Source organism: Zosterops lateralis (genome assembly GCF_965231275.1).
Source record: "Zosterops lateralis genome assembly, chromosome: 1".
In the NCBI taxonomy this organism is placed as follows: Eukaryota; Metazoa; Chordata; class Aves; order Passeriformes; family Zosteropidae; genus Zosterops; species Zosterops lateralis.
The window spans coordinates 6,352,965-6,372,960 of NC_139762.1; the positions used below are offsets into that span (position 1 = coordinate 6,352,965).

The window sequence follows — 19,996 nt, forward strand, 5'->3', positions numbered from 1 at the left end:
ATTAGATTTTCTTTTCCCATCAAAGGAGCACATTTATTTATTATTTTTTTATTCTGGAAGTGAGACTGAAAATTCTGTGGTTGCAGTCGTGGCACTATGAAGACAGGGAGAAATATCATTAAATTAGTCAGCAGAATGCATCAAAATTTCCTTATCTGGAGTAAATTTTGATAGTAAAACAGGTGATATCATACTTTCTGTCTTGCTATGAAGAAAGTGTGTGGGACAGTCTCAAAAAAACCTTCACAAAGCCTTTTAATTTTTCTGCTGGTCCATGAAGTTTTTCTTTGCTGCTTCATAGATGAGTTCACTGCCTTCACTGTGAAACTCAAAGAAATGCTCCCACCATTCCCTTACCAGTTTTTTTTAAGCAATCCGTTGTGTCTTAGCATACATTTAAAATCTGCATAGACACTTTTCTGTGGTGATACAGCACCTAGCACAGAAAATGTACCTGGCTTATGGTTATAGACCCCAAACACAATCATAATCCACTAAAAATAAATGAAGCAAATTACTAGTGGAGAATTATTACTAGTCCTTTCAGGAACTACTTTTGACAGTCTTAAAAATAGTCCTCTGCACTAGTGCCCATGGATGAATACTTCAGAAATTTTATGTTAATAAAGTCTAAAACAAAGAAACAAGTAGACCATGTTCTATTCCAAAAACAAGGAAAAGTTTTAAAAAAGTAAAAAAATAAATAGTGTAGACTTACATTTTAGTGGTAGTAGAGTCTCACAGCAGACCAAGAAGAAGTATCAACTACTGCTTTGAAAGTCTAATAGATAGTAAAGATATTGTTCAAGGTCCTCCTGCCAGCTGTGACTAGTATTTACATGGAAAACATCAGGTTTTGTTTGCAGAGATGACCAAGTGACTGCTTACAGATACCTGGGCCCATCCTATTTCTGAAGCAAATTTTTCCTCTCCCTTTTCATCCAAGGTTGTGGTCTATGCCCTTCTGGGAGCCATCCCTTCCATCATGAATGTTCTGCTCGTCTGCCTCATTTTCTGGCTCATCTTCAGCATCATGGGAGTGAAGCTCTTTGCTGGGAAGTTTTGGAAATGTGTCAATATGACAGATGAAAATTCCGAATTAAATATCTTCATCGATACCAAAAGAGACTGTGAGATGTATAACAGTACTGGAAAAATATTCTGGGTCAACGTTAAAGTCAATTTTGATAATGTTGGCTCTGGCTACCTGGCTCTTCTTCAGGTGGTAAGTGCTGCTTGTCCTCAGTAGCCAGCAGCTTGTCAGATGGGCTTGACCTTTTGTCAGTTCCTAACTCATCTCTGAGGGTGATGCAAGGAGTGAAATATCCTGCAGTTTGCTCTCCCCTTGTAGCTGGCTGTTCATGCACACAAATGGGAAAAGGGGGACAGATGAGACCCTGATGTGATTTTCTAGGTGATAAAGGAACATTTGGTGGGCAAATGCTGTTGCAGCCTCCACCAGTTTTGTGATCCTGAGACTTGGAGTCCATCTCAGAAGGAATTCTGGGGCAAACAGTAAACCTTTCTGTCAAAATGCGGATTTGTTCAGCCATGAGGATTGCATGGCCTTTAGTGCTGTGCTGATGAAGGTTTGCTCTGTCAGAATCCTAGGATAAAGTGTTTTGTCTCCCTCTTGAGAGCTTTCATATCCTTTCATAAGGCTGAGAATGCCACACAGCAGCAGCCAGAGCTCGGTGCTTTGTGCATGTGAACATAGGAAAGGCTCTTCCTTCTGTCAGTGTTATTCAGATATTGCAAATCATGTGAAGACTTTTAACATCAAAGTTCAACACATTTTCCATAATCTCTCATTCCAGGCAACGTTCAAGGGTTGGATGGACATCATGTATGCAGCAGTAGATTCACGAGAGGTGAGTCATTGTGATCAAACCATATTTTTTGTCAATGCTACTGCTTTCTGCAAATGTAGTATTTGTTTTGCACTTCTAGATCTGCTGTTTGTCTGTGCTAAATACTACCACAAATTATTTTTTGTTAGATGATGTAAACATTTAATCTGCAAATGACTCATAGTATCCTAAAGCTTCTCTGTTGCAATGGGGAAAGGGTTTCTGCTGTAGATCCACCCACTTACACAGAAAAAAGTGGTATGACTTACTAAGGAAAGAAACTGAAATATAGAGAATCTCTCAATTTTATTAGTATTTCAAAGGAATAAAAGTATTTTAAAAGTGTTTTAGTATTATAATATTGCTATTATAATATAAATATATTGATATTATATATAAAATATAAATAATACATAATACATAAAATATGAAAATACTAATAATAGTATTTTCATAGATTGATATATTTATTATATATGTTTATATATTGGTGTGTTTTAATGTCTTTCTTCTTTGTTCTTCAATTTGAAAAGTTATTTTTCTTCTTCCAATTCTTTTTTTTATTCATAATTGCCATCACAGAAAATTTTGCTAAGAGAAACAAGAATAACTACATATCTAGGCTAAGAATTTTAATGGCAAGAGATTGGAATTTTACTTCTACATAATTTGGTTCATTTTTCATGTACTGAAAAATTTATAGCTCCTGTTCTTATTAGAAAGAACCGGACTGGCGCTTCTGCAATGCCTGTAAAAATCATGTCAAGAATATTCAAACTAAATTTTGTGTTATGCACTATTGGTAGTTTTAACTATACTATTTTGGTCACAATAAGCAGTAAGGCTGTAAATCTTAGTTCCTCCTGAAATCAATTTTTGAGAGCAGCTTCAATATGAAGATTATTCTGAACTGGGCTCATGTTGCTGTGTGTTATTTCTCAAGTTGCTTCTCATTCTTGCAGAAAGATGAACAGCCAATTATGGAGGCCAATCTGTTCATGTATCTCTACTTTGTGTTCTTCATCATCTTTGGATCTTTTTTCACCCTGAACCTCTTTGTTGGTGTAATCATTGACAACTTCAACCAGCAAAAGAGAAAGATAAGTGTATTGGTTGTGCTTTAGAGAACAAGGTCCAATACATGGAATCTAAAACCGCTACTGAGCAGTTATTATTAGAGCATTATTAATTAAGTTACAAGAAATTACTTTCTCCTTTCTCTTCCCCTGTGACCTGAACACCTAGATCTTCCCCAGACATTTCAAGGCCACTTAAAATTTCACTCCTCTTGAGGAACTCAACATGACAGGCGATTTGTTATTCAGAAAGTTGTCTGCTACAGATGCTCTGATGAGTGATTTTGATATTCCAGCAAGCCCAGCACATGGGAAACCAGGGAAAGATTTGATCCTGTCCATGTTTTTTTGTTTGCATGCCTTTTGAGTGAGCTGAGTTTGAGTGAGCTGAGAAGTGAGCAAGACTTCTACTCCATGAATGGCTGGTTTGTGCCACTGATTTTTTGGACACAGTTACATGATATGAAAAGAGCCAGTAACAGCAAGGTGTAAAAAAGGAAGGAATGCCAGTTTCCAGATTTTTAGATATTTTAAGTACAATAGTTTTGCTTCTCACCAAATAACAGTGACATTTCTTTGTATACTTAGGTGGGCAAGATATCTTTATGATAGAAGAACAGAAAAAATACTACAATGCAATGAAAAAGTTGGGATCCAAGAAACCTCAAAAACCCATTCCAAGACCTTTGGTAAACTGAATTCTTTATTGGGAAAAATGCATTGCAAAAATGCAATTGAATTAACTGAAAAGTGCATGTATTTATACATTGCATATGAATTATTCATATTGTCTTTACATTGATACTCACACAGTGCTCTAAATTCAGTTCCACACCAAAAAGTTGACTGAATTATTTTACAGGTTAAATATTAAGTTTTCTGCATAAATATTACTGAGTTTTATATTCACCTTGGTACTGATAAAACTTTAAGATAGAAAGAGATTTTTAATGTCATTTTTGTACGCTGCCTTTCTCCAATTTCTCTGACTTCATTGTAGCTGAGTGACTTTGCGACATAAAAATTGGAAATGTTGGAAACATGTATGGGTGGGTACTCCTTATTTTCATAACTGATGTCAGATATATTTTTTCCCCTCTAGAACAGATACCAAGGTTTTCTTTTTGACATTTTAACATCTCAAATGTTTGATGGTATCATCATGGGTCTCATCTGCCTCAACATGATCACAATGATGGTGGAAACCTATGAGCAAAGTGAAGCGAAGACAAACGTCCTCAGCAAAATCAATATAATGTTTGTTACCATCTTTACTGCAGAATGTGTGCTGAAATTGCTGGCTCTGAGGCAGTACTATTTCTCAAATGCCTGGAACATATTTGATTTAGTTGTTGTTATTATGTCACTTGTTGGTAAGTAAAATTGTCTTGAAAATTCTTTACTATATCAATTAATTTTTTTTACAAAGAAAAAGATGTAGCGAAAATGTATTAACTGCAACTAGTAATTGAAATGTAAGTTGTAGTACTGTAAAGTCTTAAGGAAAAAATAAGCAACCTCCCTCAAGATTATATGAAATGAGATTTAAAACAATTCCTTTAGTAAAAGTGTGTATGTATTTATAATGGTTCTTTAGGGGTTTGGGGGTTTTTTTGCTCATCTGAAACACAGAATGAAAACCCCATCACAGCAGTATCACATTACATGATGATTTCCATTGTCACCAAATTAGTACCAACTAAGAAATATTCAATCAGATCAGTTATTGGGTTTTGTTATCTGTGCTTTGGACAGATGACTGAAATATATAGAAAAATGGGAATACTGGTATAGGTATAGAATAGGAAGACTGGAATTAGATTATAACCAGTAGAATTCAGTTTCTGTAAATTCAGGCATTGCTGACTGAAGATAAGGGTTCACACTTTGTAACACAATAGAAAAGATCACCAAAAATATATTAGTTTTTATTTGAAGGCATTGCTATGGAAGAATGGGGTAAAGAGCTTTGTTGCAAATTTGAGCTTCCTGCCAATAGAACTATTCCCAGGGCTAGTACTTCCCTAGCAACAGGCATTTAGGGGAAGAAGGATATTTCATTTCTTTACTGTGACTCATGTCTTGGGTAAGTAAGATTCCAGAGAGATTATGGCTCTTTCATGAGAAATTACATTTCTGGATTGTAAATACAAAACAAGTGTCCAAAACAGCTACACTTAGAAAAGACAAGCCTCTTCTAGTGCTGCTAGATGACATTTATTTCATTCAAACAAAGAAAAAATAACATCCATGTGTAGCTCTGTCCCTGAGCGAACCAAAAGCCATCCTAGAGTGGCATGCACAACTTCTGTGTTCATTACTCTGTTTGCTTCTACATATCATGCCTATATGATCTAAATGATAACCATGATATTGCATTATATCTTGTTTCCTTAGTTTAGGCTTAGTGTCAGTATTTGAAGAAAAATGTAGATGACAACTTGAATCTGCTGAAATATTCATGCAACCAGAGTCAAAGAAAAGCATCAGCCATCAAGTGTCAACTGATACAGATATTTGAAGTTGTGCACAGAAAGTTCCTTGTCATTTTTAGTGCAACAGGGACTGTCCTCTGATGGCTGAAGAATAATAATAATTGTTGATTTCAACAACTATTATTTCACCTCAGGTTCTCCTCACAGTTATTCTGGTAGGGCCTGGCAAACACACATCAAATATATGTGAGCTGTAAATATATTATCATTCCAGCCTCTTGACTAGGAAAAATATGATATTCTAATGAGTTGTTATCCTCCTTTTCAGCCTTACTGCTTTCCAGCATTGGCCAAGCCTTTGAACATTTCTTACCACCCACACTCTTCAGGGTCATTCGCTTGACCCGGATTGGGCGGATCCTGAGACTCATCCAGGGAGCCAAAGGAATTCGAACGCTGCTTTTTGCCTTCATGATGTCCCTACCTGCTCTGTTCAACATTGGCCTCTTGCTGTTCCTGGTCATGTTCATTTATGCCATTTTTGGCATGGCTAACTTTGCCTATGTGAAGATGGAAGATGGCATTGATGACATGTTCAACTTCCAAACCTTTGCTAACAGCATGCTCTGTCTCTTCCAAATCACCACGTCAGCTGGCTGGGATGGTCTTCTCAGTCCTATTTTAAACACTGGGCCACCATTCTGTGATCCAAACATAAATGGTACCATAGGTGAATGTGGTAAACCTGCCATAGGTATTATTTATTTTGTAAGTTACATCATTATATCATTTCTCATTGTTGTAAACATGTATATAGCCGTAATTCTGGAGAACTTCAATGCTGCCACTGAGGAAAGTACAGAGCCTTTAGGGGAAGATGACTTTGACATCTTTTATGAAATCTGGGGGAAGTTTGATCCTGAGGCAACTCAGTTTATAACTTTCTCTGCGCTTTCGGACTTCGCAGATGCTCTGCCTAAGCCTTTGCGTGTACCAAAACCAAACAGAGTTGAACTCACAGCAATGGACCTGCCTGTGGTCAGTGGGGACAAGATACACTGCTTGGACATCTTGTTTGCTTTCACCAAGAGGGTGTTGGGAGACTTTGAGGACCTGGATGCATTAAAAGTACAAATGGAAGAGAAATTCATGGCTGCCAACCCATCAAAACAATCCTATGAGCCAATATCCACCACGCTCAGCCACAGGCAGAAGGAAGCGTCGGCAACGGTGATCCAGCGCGCCTACAGGAGCCACCTGCTCCAGCGCTCCCTCAGACAGGCCTCCTACCTCTACCAGCGCAGAACTTGCAGCTCTGACACTCTGGGAGAGAATGCTCCAGAAAACGAAGGGCCCATTGCATCTATGCTGCGTGCAAATTATGGCAGGAGTCCCAACAGGTCTGAAACCTTGTCCTCAGTGTCCATCCCTGTGTCATATGACAGTGTCACAAGAGAGAGCAGTGGCAATCTCGTGGTTGAGAATGGAGAAATAATGGGCAGTCAACAGTCTCCAGACATTAAGTAGTTTATCAGTGACAAAGCTGTTAACAATATTTTTAAAATTTTCACAGAACATGATATTGTAAATACATGTCAGAGGAGGCAGCCTCCCTATAAAACCAGGTCTGTGGATGGTGATCAGTTAATTATGGCAGCTGAGAATCGTGGCCTTTGGCTCTGCTGTGTTCATTTTTCTTCAATATTTACCTATTCAGAGAAAGGTTTTGGATCTGTTTGATCAGTGGCATCTCACTGCAAAGCAGGTCCCATGGTACCTGGGTGCTGTGACATGTTCACAGCAGTGATAGACAACCTCAGCTGATATTTCCCCTGTACGGGAAGCAGAGAAAAGTCCAAGTACCAATGGATCTACTGGAGAACAGAAAATGAATGTCACTATGAGTATAAATTGAGGAATGGAAAGGAGCTAAAATCTATTCCATTCCTAATTGTTACTATCATTATAAACCTGTTTAGCAAACTGCTGATGATTTTATTTTATTTTATTTTATTTTATTTTATTTTATTTTATTTTATTTTATTTTATTTTTAATGTATGGGGACAGATGTGCCACAACCATAGATCCTGCATGATCCACAGTATTCCACAGTGTAGTGGACTTCTTCCCATATGATCAATATACAGAATAAACCATGGCATGTATGTTATCATAGTTGCGTTACTGAAGTTTAATGAAATAATAAATACAACTCTTAGTATTACAGAAGTCATACTGAACAGAGCAAAACCTTGCTTTATGTTTTGCTTGTGAGGATTATTTTTTTTAACATGGTTTCCTCTGGCGGTGAGGTGAAGGCAGCTCTACCATCAGTCACCCCATAAAAATTTGTGTTCATTGCATACTTTCCTCAAACTTCTCCTAATGGTTTTGTGTTCAAGTTCATTCTTGACAATGTGGTAGAGAAGAGAAACAAAAAAAAGCCTGGCTGGAAATTGGTGATATCACTTCAGCCACTCCCTTAGACACCACAAACCAAGGGTGGGGAGCTCCACATGGGACCCATCAGAGGTGTCCTTGTTGTGGTGATGAACATCATCCATGGCCATGAATGTTTCCCTTTGGAGGTAGGAGCCTTTCTTCCTCCTACCTGTGTTTCTCTGAGGGGAGAACCAGCCTTCTCTCTCCTGCAAAGGTTAGAAAAAAACAAATTATGAGTCATGTAGGCAATTAGGAAGGAAGTCTGGATTGAAGTGCTTGGGTTTGGGGTTAATGTAAGACTAAGGATGTAATCACAATTTCTACTTTTCATGGAACTGCATGTGCAGATGGGCTCTCATGGTTTCTCATCTCACCACATTTTTCTTATGAAGTCCTTTATCTCATGTCCTCATAGCTCAGGCTTCTCAGAAAAACATATGCCCAAACACTACTTAATCTTTTGTCCTTTGCATATTTACTTTGGAGATTTGTCCACTGATGCACTTTGCTGACTAAGGACTGTTGTGTTTCCCTTTGTCATGTACTTGATGTAGTCACAAATTACCCCTGACATTTTAATTTCTTACATATGCTACTGTCTTTAAGGTTTAAGATGCTTTTTCTTAGTTGTGACATTGATGCTCTGTGATCACTGTTAAGTTTGGCAGGTTCTGGCAAGGCTTGGGTGAACTTTTTCCTCCACGTTGATTTCAGCCAGAAAAGAGCCCAGTGATTGAGTGGGACCTGCTGTGCACTTGTTTGCAACCTGCACCAAGTTTTCTTCTCTCCTGAATGCCCCTTCCCTCTGGTAGCAGTTATATTCTTATGTCTTGTGCTGCTTTCGTCTGTCTTTCCCACCTCTTTAGATTGTGAGCTTTTTGGACAGAAATTCTCTTTGATTATGGATGGTAAATTAGACCTAATAATGAGACTCTGTTTTTCTGTTAATGTTGTCTGAAGACTGATGCAAATAAATAATATTCATAGTACCTTTTAGTTTCCTCTGGAGTGTTCCCTTAGCTTCTCCCTAGCCAATCCTGAAATGGTAGCTCCTTTAAATAATTTTGACTAATGCTCCTTCAGATTTTAAGGTAGGTGCATGGTGAATCTGTGTTTTATCAGAAAAGTCAACAGCTCTGTGCCTTTAGAACCCAGGGGCTCTATTCCTTCAAATAAAAAAATAAATCTGACAACTATAAAAGAATTAATGAAATTAAATGGGTTTATTTGGCTAAATTTTTTTTAACCACTTTCACAGCATACGAACAACCACAGCTGAGGAGCTGACTTCATGGCACTGGTGGGATGGTGTTTCCCAGCTCCAGCCTGTTCAATGTCACCTTCCCAAGAGGTGCAGGATGCATTGAGGAGCAGTAATGAGCCACATGCATCATTCTCAAAGATTTGGGGATGCACTGAACTGCCCTGGTATCACATCATCCCAGGAGATTGTATTAAACACATCCATACCTAAATGTGGTGTGACTCATCTTTGCCAGCTTGTGTGCCAGGAAGAAGTATTTTTTTATTGTAAAAGCAGTTAACTGTTAGTCAGACATATACAAGCATCACTAATATCCTTCTCTCTGGAAAGGCCACCCTGAAACAGAGCCAGAGCTCCACCAATGTAGGAGATCAGATGCCAAAGTTAATTTGGTACCCTAAGTGAATTGTTTGTTGGTGTAAGAAATGATAAATACCCTCTAGGGTGAAATTTACCTTCTGCAGAAACTCTGAGTAAAGGTGATACTGTTTTAGGGAAGACAGTTCCCCTGCCATGTTCTTTAATCACAGAATCAAAGAATGGGTTGGGTTGGAAGGGATCTTAAAGACCAGGTGCAGGGACACCTTCCGCTATCCCAGGTTGCTCCAAGCTCCATCCAACCTGGCCTTGGGCACTTCCAGGGATGGGGCAGCCAGAGCTGCTCTGGGCACCCTGTGCACCACCATCTTTATAGCAAAAATATCTTAGGTCAAAGATGAACCTGTCCTCTTCAGTCTAAAACCCTGATAGAAAATCTCCATCCATCTTTCTTATAAACCCTCTTTATGTAATGAAAGGCCACAAGAAAACCTTCCAGGCCACAAGGAAGTCCCAAAAATTTGGGAGATAAAATTATGAATATAAGCACAGCAGTAAGAAAATGCACCCTTATAAATAAATAATCTTCCAAATCCTTCTGGTTCTCCTCTGAGCCCCTTAATTTTGGATCCTACTGATGTCCTTACAAACATCATACTTTCCTGTGGTGGCTGTGTGACATACAGCCTTGGTTCCAGATGGCTTGCTTTCCTTTTTGGTCACTCAGAGCAATATTTCATATGATTTTAGTCATTATTTAACCCAGGCTGCATTAACAGTCTGGTCTGTTCAACAGTTACATCTTCCATAAACTATATATCACTTTAAATTTTATCCTAAATTATTGCATTTTTAAAGAGGTTATTAACACAGAGAAAACAAAAAAAAAAAAATTGAGGCTTGAGAGCTTTTCCCTTTGAGAGCCCATGAGAAACACAAGCTCAACAACATGGTGTATCAGTTTGTTCCTTCGATAGTGATGTGGAACAATAAATATATGAATGAATGACACAAGAATTTCAGAACATCTGTACCTCTCTGCAGTGAGCTTCATTTCACCACCTAAAGGACACACATTTTTCATAGGAAATCAAAGTAATGGAAAATCCTTGAATAATTGCAAACCAATCAAAAGTGTTAAGGGGGATGGGAGAAAAAAAAATAAACTGAAGAATAAAAAGCTATTTTCTTCAAGACCTGTAGCATAAACTAAACTGACTTTACCATTGAGACTATCATTAATTGAACCACGTGAATAATTTAGTTCAGTGTTTCTCAGCCCTTGGGTAAATTGAAGGAGCTGCATGAACCTCCACTTGTGCTCGAAAGAAAGGCAACATTTTTTCCTCCTGTTCACCAGAGATCTTTGCAATTCAATAGTTGTGAATTAAAACTGGATCATGTGCTGGGATCCAATGCTGGGATGAATAATAATGTGTGATATGAGAAGAGAATCAAGTTTAGTGTTTTTCAGCCTAGAAATAACAGCTGAGAGGATGCATCATGACTCTCAGTAAACAAAGCAAGTGGGAAAATATGAGGAAGGGAGAAAAATGTTTAAAAGACAAATAGAATAGTCAGGGGGAAATTAACTTTCAAATTAGAGGTGGCTTCAGTTCTTCAGAGGATGGAGTCACGGAACTGTTTTTAGCAGGAGCAGAGAAGCCAGTTTGACTGGAAGGTAAATAGTAACACAGGTTTTCATAGGATTATGTGTCACAGCACTTTCGAGGGGATCTGTGATCCCCTTAGTTCCTGTTCAGAAGTACTTGAATTTAATAAAATTAAGTCTGGGATCTACATCTGGACAGGGAAACTTGTTGAATGCTTCCTCCTAGTGGTTTTCGATCAAAATGACATTTTCAACGTGGGAAAAAAAAATAAAATTGGGGCCTCTGTCTCAAGTATAGAGAGTGAAACCTGAACTGATAAATAACTGTTAAAAATGTTAAAAAACTGTTAAAAAAACCTATTAAATACTGAAAAAGTATTAGCAGGAAGCAGAGAGCTTAGAGGAAGGGGGAGGAGGGTTGTGCTAAAAGAAAGCTGCAGTTTAAAGGTCAGAAAACAAGACGAGTGAGAATTTCCAGTGTAAAAGAGAATTAGACCACGAATTGGAAGCTGAAACAGTAATAAGTAAATCAATGGTGATATAAGAAAGAAAAAGAAGAATAAAAAGTAAAGAAGATGTGAGTTTGGTTTAAAATGGGGCAGGGATGAGGGTTTGGATAGCTTTAAAGTTTAAAATAGATATAGGTAGATATAGATATAGATATAGATAGAGATAGAGATATATTGAAAATACCAGGTAAATAATCTCCTTAATTTTTGGTGAAGACTATTGTGGATATGGGAACATATTTTCCTTGGCAAAGAAGTGTTTGAATGGAAATGTGAGTAAATCCATGGATGGACACAGAAGGGAATTAAAACAATGGAGCTGGGGTCCAGAATAACCCCTTTGCAAAAATCCTGTTGAGAACTGACACATGAACCTGAAGATCTCTCTCTAAGATTTTGTGAGAGCCTGTCAAATTAGGAAAGGTTGCAGGAGGGAAAAAATCCACAAAATCCAACCTAAATGTAATACTTGCATTAGAAAAGGAGGTAACAAGCAGCTCAAGCAGAGACTTGCTGATCTGAATTAAGTATACTGCAGGGACACAATTTTGGAGAGGAGATAATCAAAGATTTGAAGGAAAGTGGAAAATTGAGATTAAAAGGTTTGAAATATATTTACTAAGAAATAAGAATGTGGCAAATCTTATCCCCTGCTATCCTGAGAGAATGTAACAGGGCAGAGCATGAAGTGCTGTACTGGGGGCCAAATGGGGACTTGTGCTTTCAGGGGATGGAAACAGCAGATCCCTGTGGATCAGCTACTGAAACAGGAGGGTTGGGGTGTGTAACGTGGTGCAATCCTGAGACAGAGGAATGGAAGTGAAGATCTGTCAGCTCAGACACAGCCCATGGGGGGCAGGTGGTGCTGAGGCAGAGGAGGCACTGGTGAGGCTGCACCTCTGCACATGTTGGTACGAGATGCTCAAGGAAGATTCACGTGAACCAAACAAGATTTAAAGGGTTTCTACAATGGACAGGAAATTAGAAAGCCTGTAGAAAGAAAATTGGAATCCTGGTTTCTTCAATCCTGCAAAACGAGAGTCGAGAAATGTGACTGTTCCTGAGAGGGGAATAAATGTAAAAGAGGGTTAAACCAGAGTATTGAGCAAAGATTATTTTGAACAGTCTGCATCAACCACCCTCCCTCCAAAGTCTATAACAGGGTGCAGTTTGCAGTTTTCCTGTGGTGAGTTTTCCCTGTAGAAGCTTGCCATGATCCCATGGCTATGGACCAGGCCTCTTGCACACAGGAAATCTGGAAGATTCACATGGAAAATCTGTCATTTGTACCCTATTAGTTGTAAAGCACAAGTTTCCCCACAAAAACAAGATCCAACACTCCAATATGTGTTTCCTTATCCCATCAAGTTGATTGAGATGGTCCCAAACTGAGACTTCATGTATTTATATGATTTGAGACAATAACACCAGAAAGTTGAAAGCTATTTTCTATATTTTCACTGAAAGGACCTGGAGAGGCAGGTCAGTGTGGGTTTGGCTTTATTTGACTAAAGTCATTTGTTCTGCTGGGGTTACAACCCTTGACCTCAGGACATCAAGAAGAATCAGCTTAATTGGATGTGATGAGGAAAGGGTTAACATTTTTATCAATCAGGCAACAGCTGAAAGGGATAAACAATCAGGAAACAAACTATTTATAAGGCAGGAGAGGAGGGGGTACCTTGGGAATGCTTGAGTTGTGGTTTGTTTTGGTTTTTTTCTTTGTTTGTGAGAGGATTTGGCTTTTTTCTTTGTTTGTGAGAGGATTTGGCTTTTTTTGTTTGTTTTGGGGGATTGGTGGGGTTTTTTGGGGTTTTTTTTATGTTTTACTTTTGGCCTTTTTTATTTTTTTTTTTGGTTGGTTGGTGGTTTTTTTGAGTTTTTTTGTTGCTTGTTTGTTTTTGATTTTTTTTTGGGGTGGGAAGGTTTGCTGTGTTTTGTTTGGTTGTTTTTGGAGTAAGAATTAGGGTTTGTTGGTACCTGTGCTCTAAACCAGTAGTGGCATTCATATCTAACGAGATAGTAATGCGGATATTGGTATATTTCTCTATTTTTTAGGGAAGTTTTTACTGTAATTGTTGTTTCAGCCAGACTTTCTATGTATGTGGACTTGCAGAGTTTATACTTGACATATTTTTTTTCCTAAAGGAATGACTGCATTCGTTTGCCTGTTTTATGGGATGGGTTTCGTGGTTGTACTTTTCTTTGTCTTTTGTGTTCTGTTTGAGGTGTGAAAGGAGACTACATTTGGAGTTGTGGTATCTTTTTGGGGTGAGACTGACAGGAGTGATGTACCTGATTCTATTTTTACTAGAAAAGCAGTTAAATAGTTACTCCATGTGTAAAAGAAAATGGGGCCTGTTGTCACTGCATTCAGAAGTTCCTATGTCTTACCTCTGTTTACTCTTCAACTTTTCTTTTACCTTAACCGATGTGGAAATCAGCTTTTGATTGTCCTTTTTGTTTTTTCTATATGAACATGAGTACAGAAAGGATGAAGGAGTGAAAATCAGTTAGAGAAATCAATCTGTGAGAATTAAAAGATGGTGGGAAGTTCTTTTCCAGCTTCCATTCTTGCTGTTTGACTTGATAATGCCTTGAAAAAAAGAGGGCTGTTGCAGTCTCCCAACTCTCTTGGAGACCAGAGTCAAATGTTAGGATTTTGTGTTCTTTTCTGTGGATGGCTGTGTTTGTGTTGAGTGGAGCAATTCCTTCCAAAAAATCTGGCAGAAGCATCAGTCTAATGCCATATGCAGCCACTCCCAAATCAGTGCTTGAAAATATTTGATAGAGTAAATAAAATAAACTCTTTCTGAGAGAGCACTTGAAAGGGGAAAAAATAAATTTGGCTTTGCTTGATGCTGAGGAGCACATTCAATACCCAGTCAGGGCCTGACACTGCACTCAGAGGGATCAGCTTGGAAAAGCAAGATGTGGTGGTTCAGTGTGGGCTTGAATGGGACATCTCCAGTCAAGGGCATCTGGTTCTTAAGGGCTCTGTTTGTCAGAGGAAGGATATTGCACTAAAGACAAAATACAAAAAGAGGATGGCCTTGAGTAGTTATTGGCTCGTATAAAATCTTTCCCAAAGAGGTGAAACAGAAATATTTGAAAGACTTCTTCATTTTAACAGGTTGAATTTCTAGATGCTTGGAGAACCTGGTGATTTCAATGTAACTTTTCCTGGGAGGTAACTGGGCCTGCTGCATTAGCTGCCAGACCTAGCCTAGTCTAGAACTACTTTCTGCCTAAATAGAGTTGAAGAGGAAATAGGTGATAGGATGTGATAGAAATATAAAAGCAGCAGTTGGGAGTAAGCAGGAGAGGGTAAGAAGTTTGCAGTGTGCTGGCAAACAGACCAAAGAGAGAAGCAGAAAGCCCAAAGATGTGGTGAATAATGCTTTACTCTTCACCTCTCAGATAGAAGAGGTAGATGGTGAACTGTGCTGATTTTTGCCTGGGGAGAGTTAATTTTCTTCACAGTAACTAGTGTGGGACTAAGTTTTAGATTTGTGCTGAACAGAGTTGGTAATCCAGAGATGTTTTGGATATTGCTGAGCAGCACTTGCACGAGGGGCCTGGGGGTGCAGGAGAAGTTGGGAGGAGACACTGACCCAACTGACCAAAGAGATATTCTACACATGACATGCTCACTAAATAAAATGGGGGATGTTTGGGGTGATGGCATTTGTTTTCCCAAGTCACCACCATGTGTGATGGGGCCCTGCTCTCCTGAAGATGGCTGAACACCTTCTTGCCTGTGGAAGTGTTGAATGAATTCCTTCTTTTGCTTTGTTTATGTGTGTGGTTTTTGCTTTACCTCTTAAAATGTCTTAATCTCCACCCATGAGTTTTCTCACTTTTTGTCCTCTGATTCTCCCCCTGATCCTGCTGGTGGGGGAGTGGCTGCCTGGGATTAAACCACAACAGACTTTTTGTCATGCTCAATGTGCAGCTCCAAGGGTTAAAGACAACAAGAGATTTGATTGAAATGTGCTAGATTGATTCAATAGCTGTTATTGCCATTTAGCTATTAATTGGCAGGCTCCTGTGCTTGCCATGGGGCTCACTTGCCTGGCTGTGTATTAGAGCCTCGTTAGTGTCTCCTTGCAATTGCTGCTCTCTGTAGTGCTGATCAAGGTACTCTGCTGTGCCTGGGCACATATTGATAACAGTCCTGGTGACCTGCCTGGGCTGGCAGATGGCCAGGGCATCGCTGGTGTGTCTGTGCTGCTGTACTGGACAGGCTGGGACTCCAAGTGTGAACTCACTGTGGGTGAGCCCATGATGGAGCACGCATCCCTGATGGACTTTATGCTGGCACAGATTAATGCCTGAAGGAGGCTGTGATCCTGTGAGGATTGTCATGTTTGTGAAGGACTGCAGCCTGTGGGAAGGAAGAAGAACTTTGTGGGGGACTGTTTCCCATGGGTGGAACACCACTCTGGAGGAAGGGAAGCAGAGATGGCCCTGAAGCCTGTGGTGAAGATGATGATGAGGAGCAGTTCCCTGCAGCCATGGAGGACCAGGATGTGGACCATAGCAGGAACCCCTTGTGGCAGCCAGGCTGGGGATGAGAATCAGAAGATTTTTATGGATGCACCTTTAAATGCTGCAAGCCTTGAGTTGCATGTTACAGGAATCACTGTACCAGGAGCCATATGGACCAGTGGAGGAAAAGCATTAAAAGAAGCAGTGAAAGAGTAGAGTGACCTGGCCTGAGATGAGTTTGGTGCCCAGGAACTCAGTGCAACACACAATTCCTTCTGTCCTGAGTAGCCATTGTGCCTGATGGAGCCCAAAGTCATGGACTGAATGAACACAAAGAATCTTGTGGTACAGACCTTGTTAAGAAAACTAATCTGATTGTTGATGAGACTCTCTGGCCACACTCCCACCACCTTTTACCCAAGCTTTTACTACTGGGACTGAAGCCTCTTCACAGCAGAGGGCTGACAGGGAAGGTGCAACTGACACCAGAGAAGGCTTCAAGCATCAGCACTTTATTGTTCTTCAGCACAACCTTTTATACTATTCATCTTCCATGCATTACATCTGTGTGCCCTTTCTACCCTTTTGGGATTGGTCAGGACACCTCAGCACTCCATGTTTCATTGCCTTCAATACTGTTCACCTGTCCTACAGCTGGAGCCCATTAGAGATGAAGCTCTGCTGCAGCCCCACTCCCAATCACCACAAACTGAGCCTACAGAGGGCTCCAGTGAGATGATGGGGACTCTGCTTGGCTCCCTACACACCCTTCTCACAGGCATTCAGACCAGGTTTCATGCCCTTTGTGTGAATGACTGGAAGTTCATGGCCTCTTGTCTTGAGCTCTGGTCACTCAGATACCTCATCTGTTTATTGTTTTGAAGGATGAGAAGAGAGGTCATGGTTAATGTGGAACAAGGGGTGGAGTGTGCTGTGTTTGCCTGGGATAAATTTTCTTCATAGTAACTAGTATGGGACTATTTGGATCTGTGCTGGACACAGGTTTTATAATGTGGGGGTGTTTTTGTTATTGCTGAGCAGGGCTTGCACAGAGCCTTTTCTGCTTCTCTCAGTGCCTTGCTGATGAGGGCAGTGGGACTGCATGGAAAACTGGGAGATGACACAGCCAGGACAGTTGACACTAACTGACCAAGGGATTCCAGACCATGAGACATCATGCTCAGTGTATAAAGTGGGGGGGGAATAAAGAATGATGGAGGGATAGTGAGCAGGATGGTTTCCCAAGTGACCATTATGTGTGATGGGGCCCTGCTTCCCTGGGGATGACACAACACCTGCCTACCCATGGGGAGTGTAGAATTAATTCTTTGATTTGCTTTGCTTGTGTGTATGGCTCTTGCTTTTTCTATTAAACTGTCTTTATCTCAACCTATGAACTTTCTTACTCTTGTTTTTCCAAATCTCTCTTGCTGCCGCTGGTAGGGGAGTGAGCAAGTGGCTGTGTGATACCAAGTTACTGTCTGGGCTTAAACCATGACATGCATATTGTTGCAATGCACCTCCACACCTGAGCAGGTGCTCCCATATTAGGAAAAGAGTTTCAGTTTCACCCCTGAACTTACAAGGAAAATGAACCAGAAACTTTTATGCTCTTCTCACTGTAACTGGCCCAGTGCCAGGACAAAAGCACCTGCTGGTCCCTTTAGCTGTTCTTCAAAGAATGGAGTTATTTGCTATTGGGCAGCTGGCCAAAAAATCTTGCCTAGATCGTTGGATACTTAAGAAAGAGCACAGAGATTCTCAGGGCATTTTTGGGGTGTCTTATGAGGTGCAAGGAGCCTCCCTGCACTCTGCATGGCTTTTATTCTTCTGTTTTGTATGGTTTATTTTCTCTTTTAAATAAAACCTTTTTGCTTTTTCAAAACGCGATTATGCTGTCTCACTAATTATTTTTAAGCCATTTCTGGAAGGTTGCTGGACACCTTCAGAGTGTGTTGAGCCCTTGTGGGGCTAAAAATACACTGGCCCCATGCAGAAATTAAACAGCATATATTAGGTAATGATTTTTTTATTGTGTAGCACTCAAAGGTAGAGGGTGGAGCTCTGCTCAAGACTGGGTCTCATGGCACTACCAGGAAGAGCCTGGTCCATCCTTGACATCTCCCTTCAGATACTGATACACATGTGTGACATCCCCTCTCAACCACCTCTTCTCAAGGCTGAACAGGCCCAGGTCCCTCAGCCTTGTGAGAGAGGTGCTTCAGCCCCTTAATCAACGTTGTAGCCTCCACTGGGCCTGCTCCATGTCCCTCCTGTCCTGAGGAACCCAGAACTGGACGCAGCACTCCAGATGTGCCTCACTGGGGCTGGGTTGAGGGGCAGGATCCCCTACCCAACTTTGCCTTAAAGGAGGTTGAAAATAGGTGGGGGCTGGTCTCCCCTCTGTGATAACAAGCAGTGAGATAAGAGGAAATGGCCTCAACTTGCACCAGGATAGGTTTAGATTAGATTAGGAGAAATTCCTTCATAAAAAGGGCATTTAGATGCTGGAACATATTGTCCAGAGAAGTGGTGAAGTCACCATCATTTGGAAGGGTTTGAAAGCTATGTGGATATGCCATGTAGGGACAGGGTTTAGTGGTGGTCCTGGCAGTATTGGGTTAATGGCTGGGCTTGATGATCCTGGAGGTCTTCTCCTACCTCAATGATTCTTTGCAATATCAGGCTAAGAGTTTCAGAGCTAAAAGAGATCAAGGGCAGGCCTCATGTCCACCTGGGGCTCCTTAGGCTGATCAGCTTGAAGATGCTGAAAAAATAATCATGATAATCCCTGAATTCAGTAATAAAATCACAGAGCCATCAATGTTGGAAAAGCCCTCTAAGATCATGGAGTCCAACTACTCACCCTGCATGGTCACCTCCCTGGCTGTCCTCACACTGTCCTCTTTTCAGAAGAAAATACTGTCACATCTTCATGCTCCAAGGGCACTTCTGCAAATAAAATAACATGGATAGTCAAAACTCAGTAGACTACAAATCCTGCATTTAAAAATTAATTTAAAGATGAAAGGATCAATGAGAAGCAGCAGAGAAAGGTTTCAACATCATCTTTGTCCTTCAGTGCCCTTACAGGAAACTCTACAAGAAAAGGAACAAGAGAAGAGCTCAGTTTAATTTGCCACAGCTTGGTCAAGCTTTTATCAGAAATTCTGAGTCACTTAACCACTTGTGACCACAATTTGCCCAAGATCTGACCTATGTGAGGATCAAGATGCATCGAGCAGTCCCAAGGAAGGCCCAGGACTGTTTCTGTGCTGAAAAGCATTGTGGTCATTATTGCTTAGGTCTTTCTACCCCAAGCACTTCCCAGAAGCTGAAATGGTAGAGTTTGAATACAAACTAATAGGCATTGCAATTAATAAGGAGATTCAAATTAAAGAATAAAAAGGAAATGGTTCATGACTCATGTAAAATATTAAGTAAATGTAGTGGGAGGAAGTTTGCCTTTAATTAGTGTTAAAATGGAGCAGGGAGGGCATGATGGACTGCAGTGAAAAAAAAAAAGAGGGTTCAAGGTACTAAATGCAGAAAATTACCACTTGGAATTTCCCTGCAGACCTTGTGGGGATTTTCTTGTTAACTGTTCCTAAAAGATGCTTCTCAAGGCTTGTTTCTAATGACAGGTTGCAGGTAGTGTTTGAAACCAATCAACCAACCAGCTTACTCTGACTCTCTCAGAGATGCTTTCTGATGTTCTGTTAGAGACATGGCAAGTGTAAAAAGACTTTTTTTGTCTTGAATTCATGCTTTTGGCACAAAAAGGAAGAAATAAATTTTGACTTTACACTTGGCAAAGACTGAGAGTGTGACCATCCCCTTTTAGGAGGCTTTACCTGATGTAGGGAAATGGGGTGCTTGGATATCTTTGCTTCCTCCAAAAAGCACAGAAAGCTTTTCTGGAAACTCAGGCTCTGCCTTTCTGACTCTGCTAATCACTAAACCCCATGAAAATGCTTTCCCCCCTCTTAGTGAAGCTG

The 19,996-nt window shown here is 40.2% G+C and overlaps 1 protein-coding gene across 1 annotated transcript in view; it reads left to right on the top strand.

Annotated features, from left to right (window-relative positions):
• LOC310916128 (sodium channel protein type 5 subunit alpha-like) overlaps window positions 1-6,888 on the top strand; it is a gene marked incomplete at its 3' end in the record, with an annotated part of 88,596 nt that extends 81,708 nt beyond the window's left edge. The window contains exons 16-21 of the mRNA XM_083873431.1: window positions 947-1,225; window positions 1,818-1,871; window positions 2,813-2,954; window positions 3,515-3,615; window positions 4,029-4,299; window positions 5,690-6,888. Coding sequence (XP_083729557.1) covers window positions 947-1,225; window positions 1,818-1,871; window positions 2,813-2,954; window positions 3,515-3,615; window positions 4,029-4,299; window positions 5,690-6,888 — 2,046 coding nt within the window. The remainder of the gene's footprint in view (window positions 1-946; window positions 1,226-1,817; window positions 1,872-2,812; window positions 2,955-3,514; window positions 3,616-4,028; window positions 4,300-5,689) is intronic.
• Between the last annotated feature and the right edge of the window lie 13,108 nt (window positions 6,889-19,996).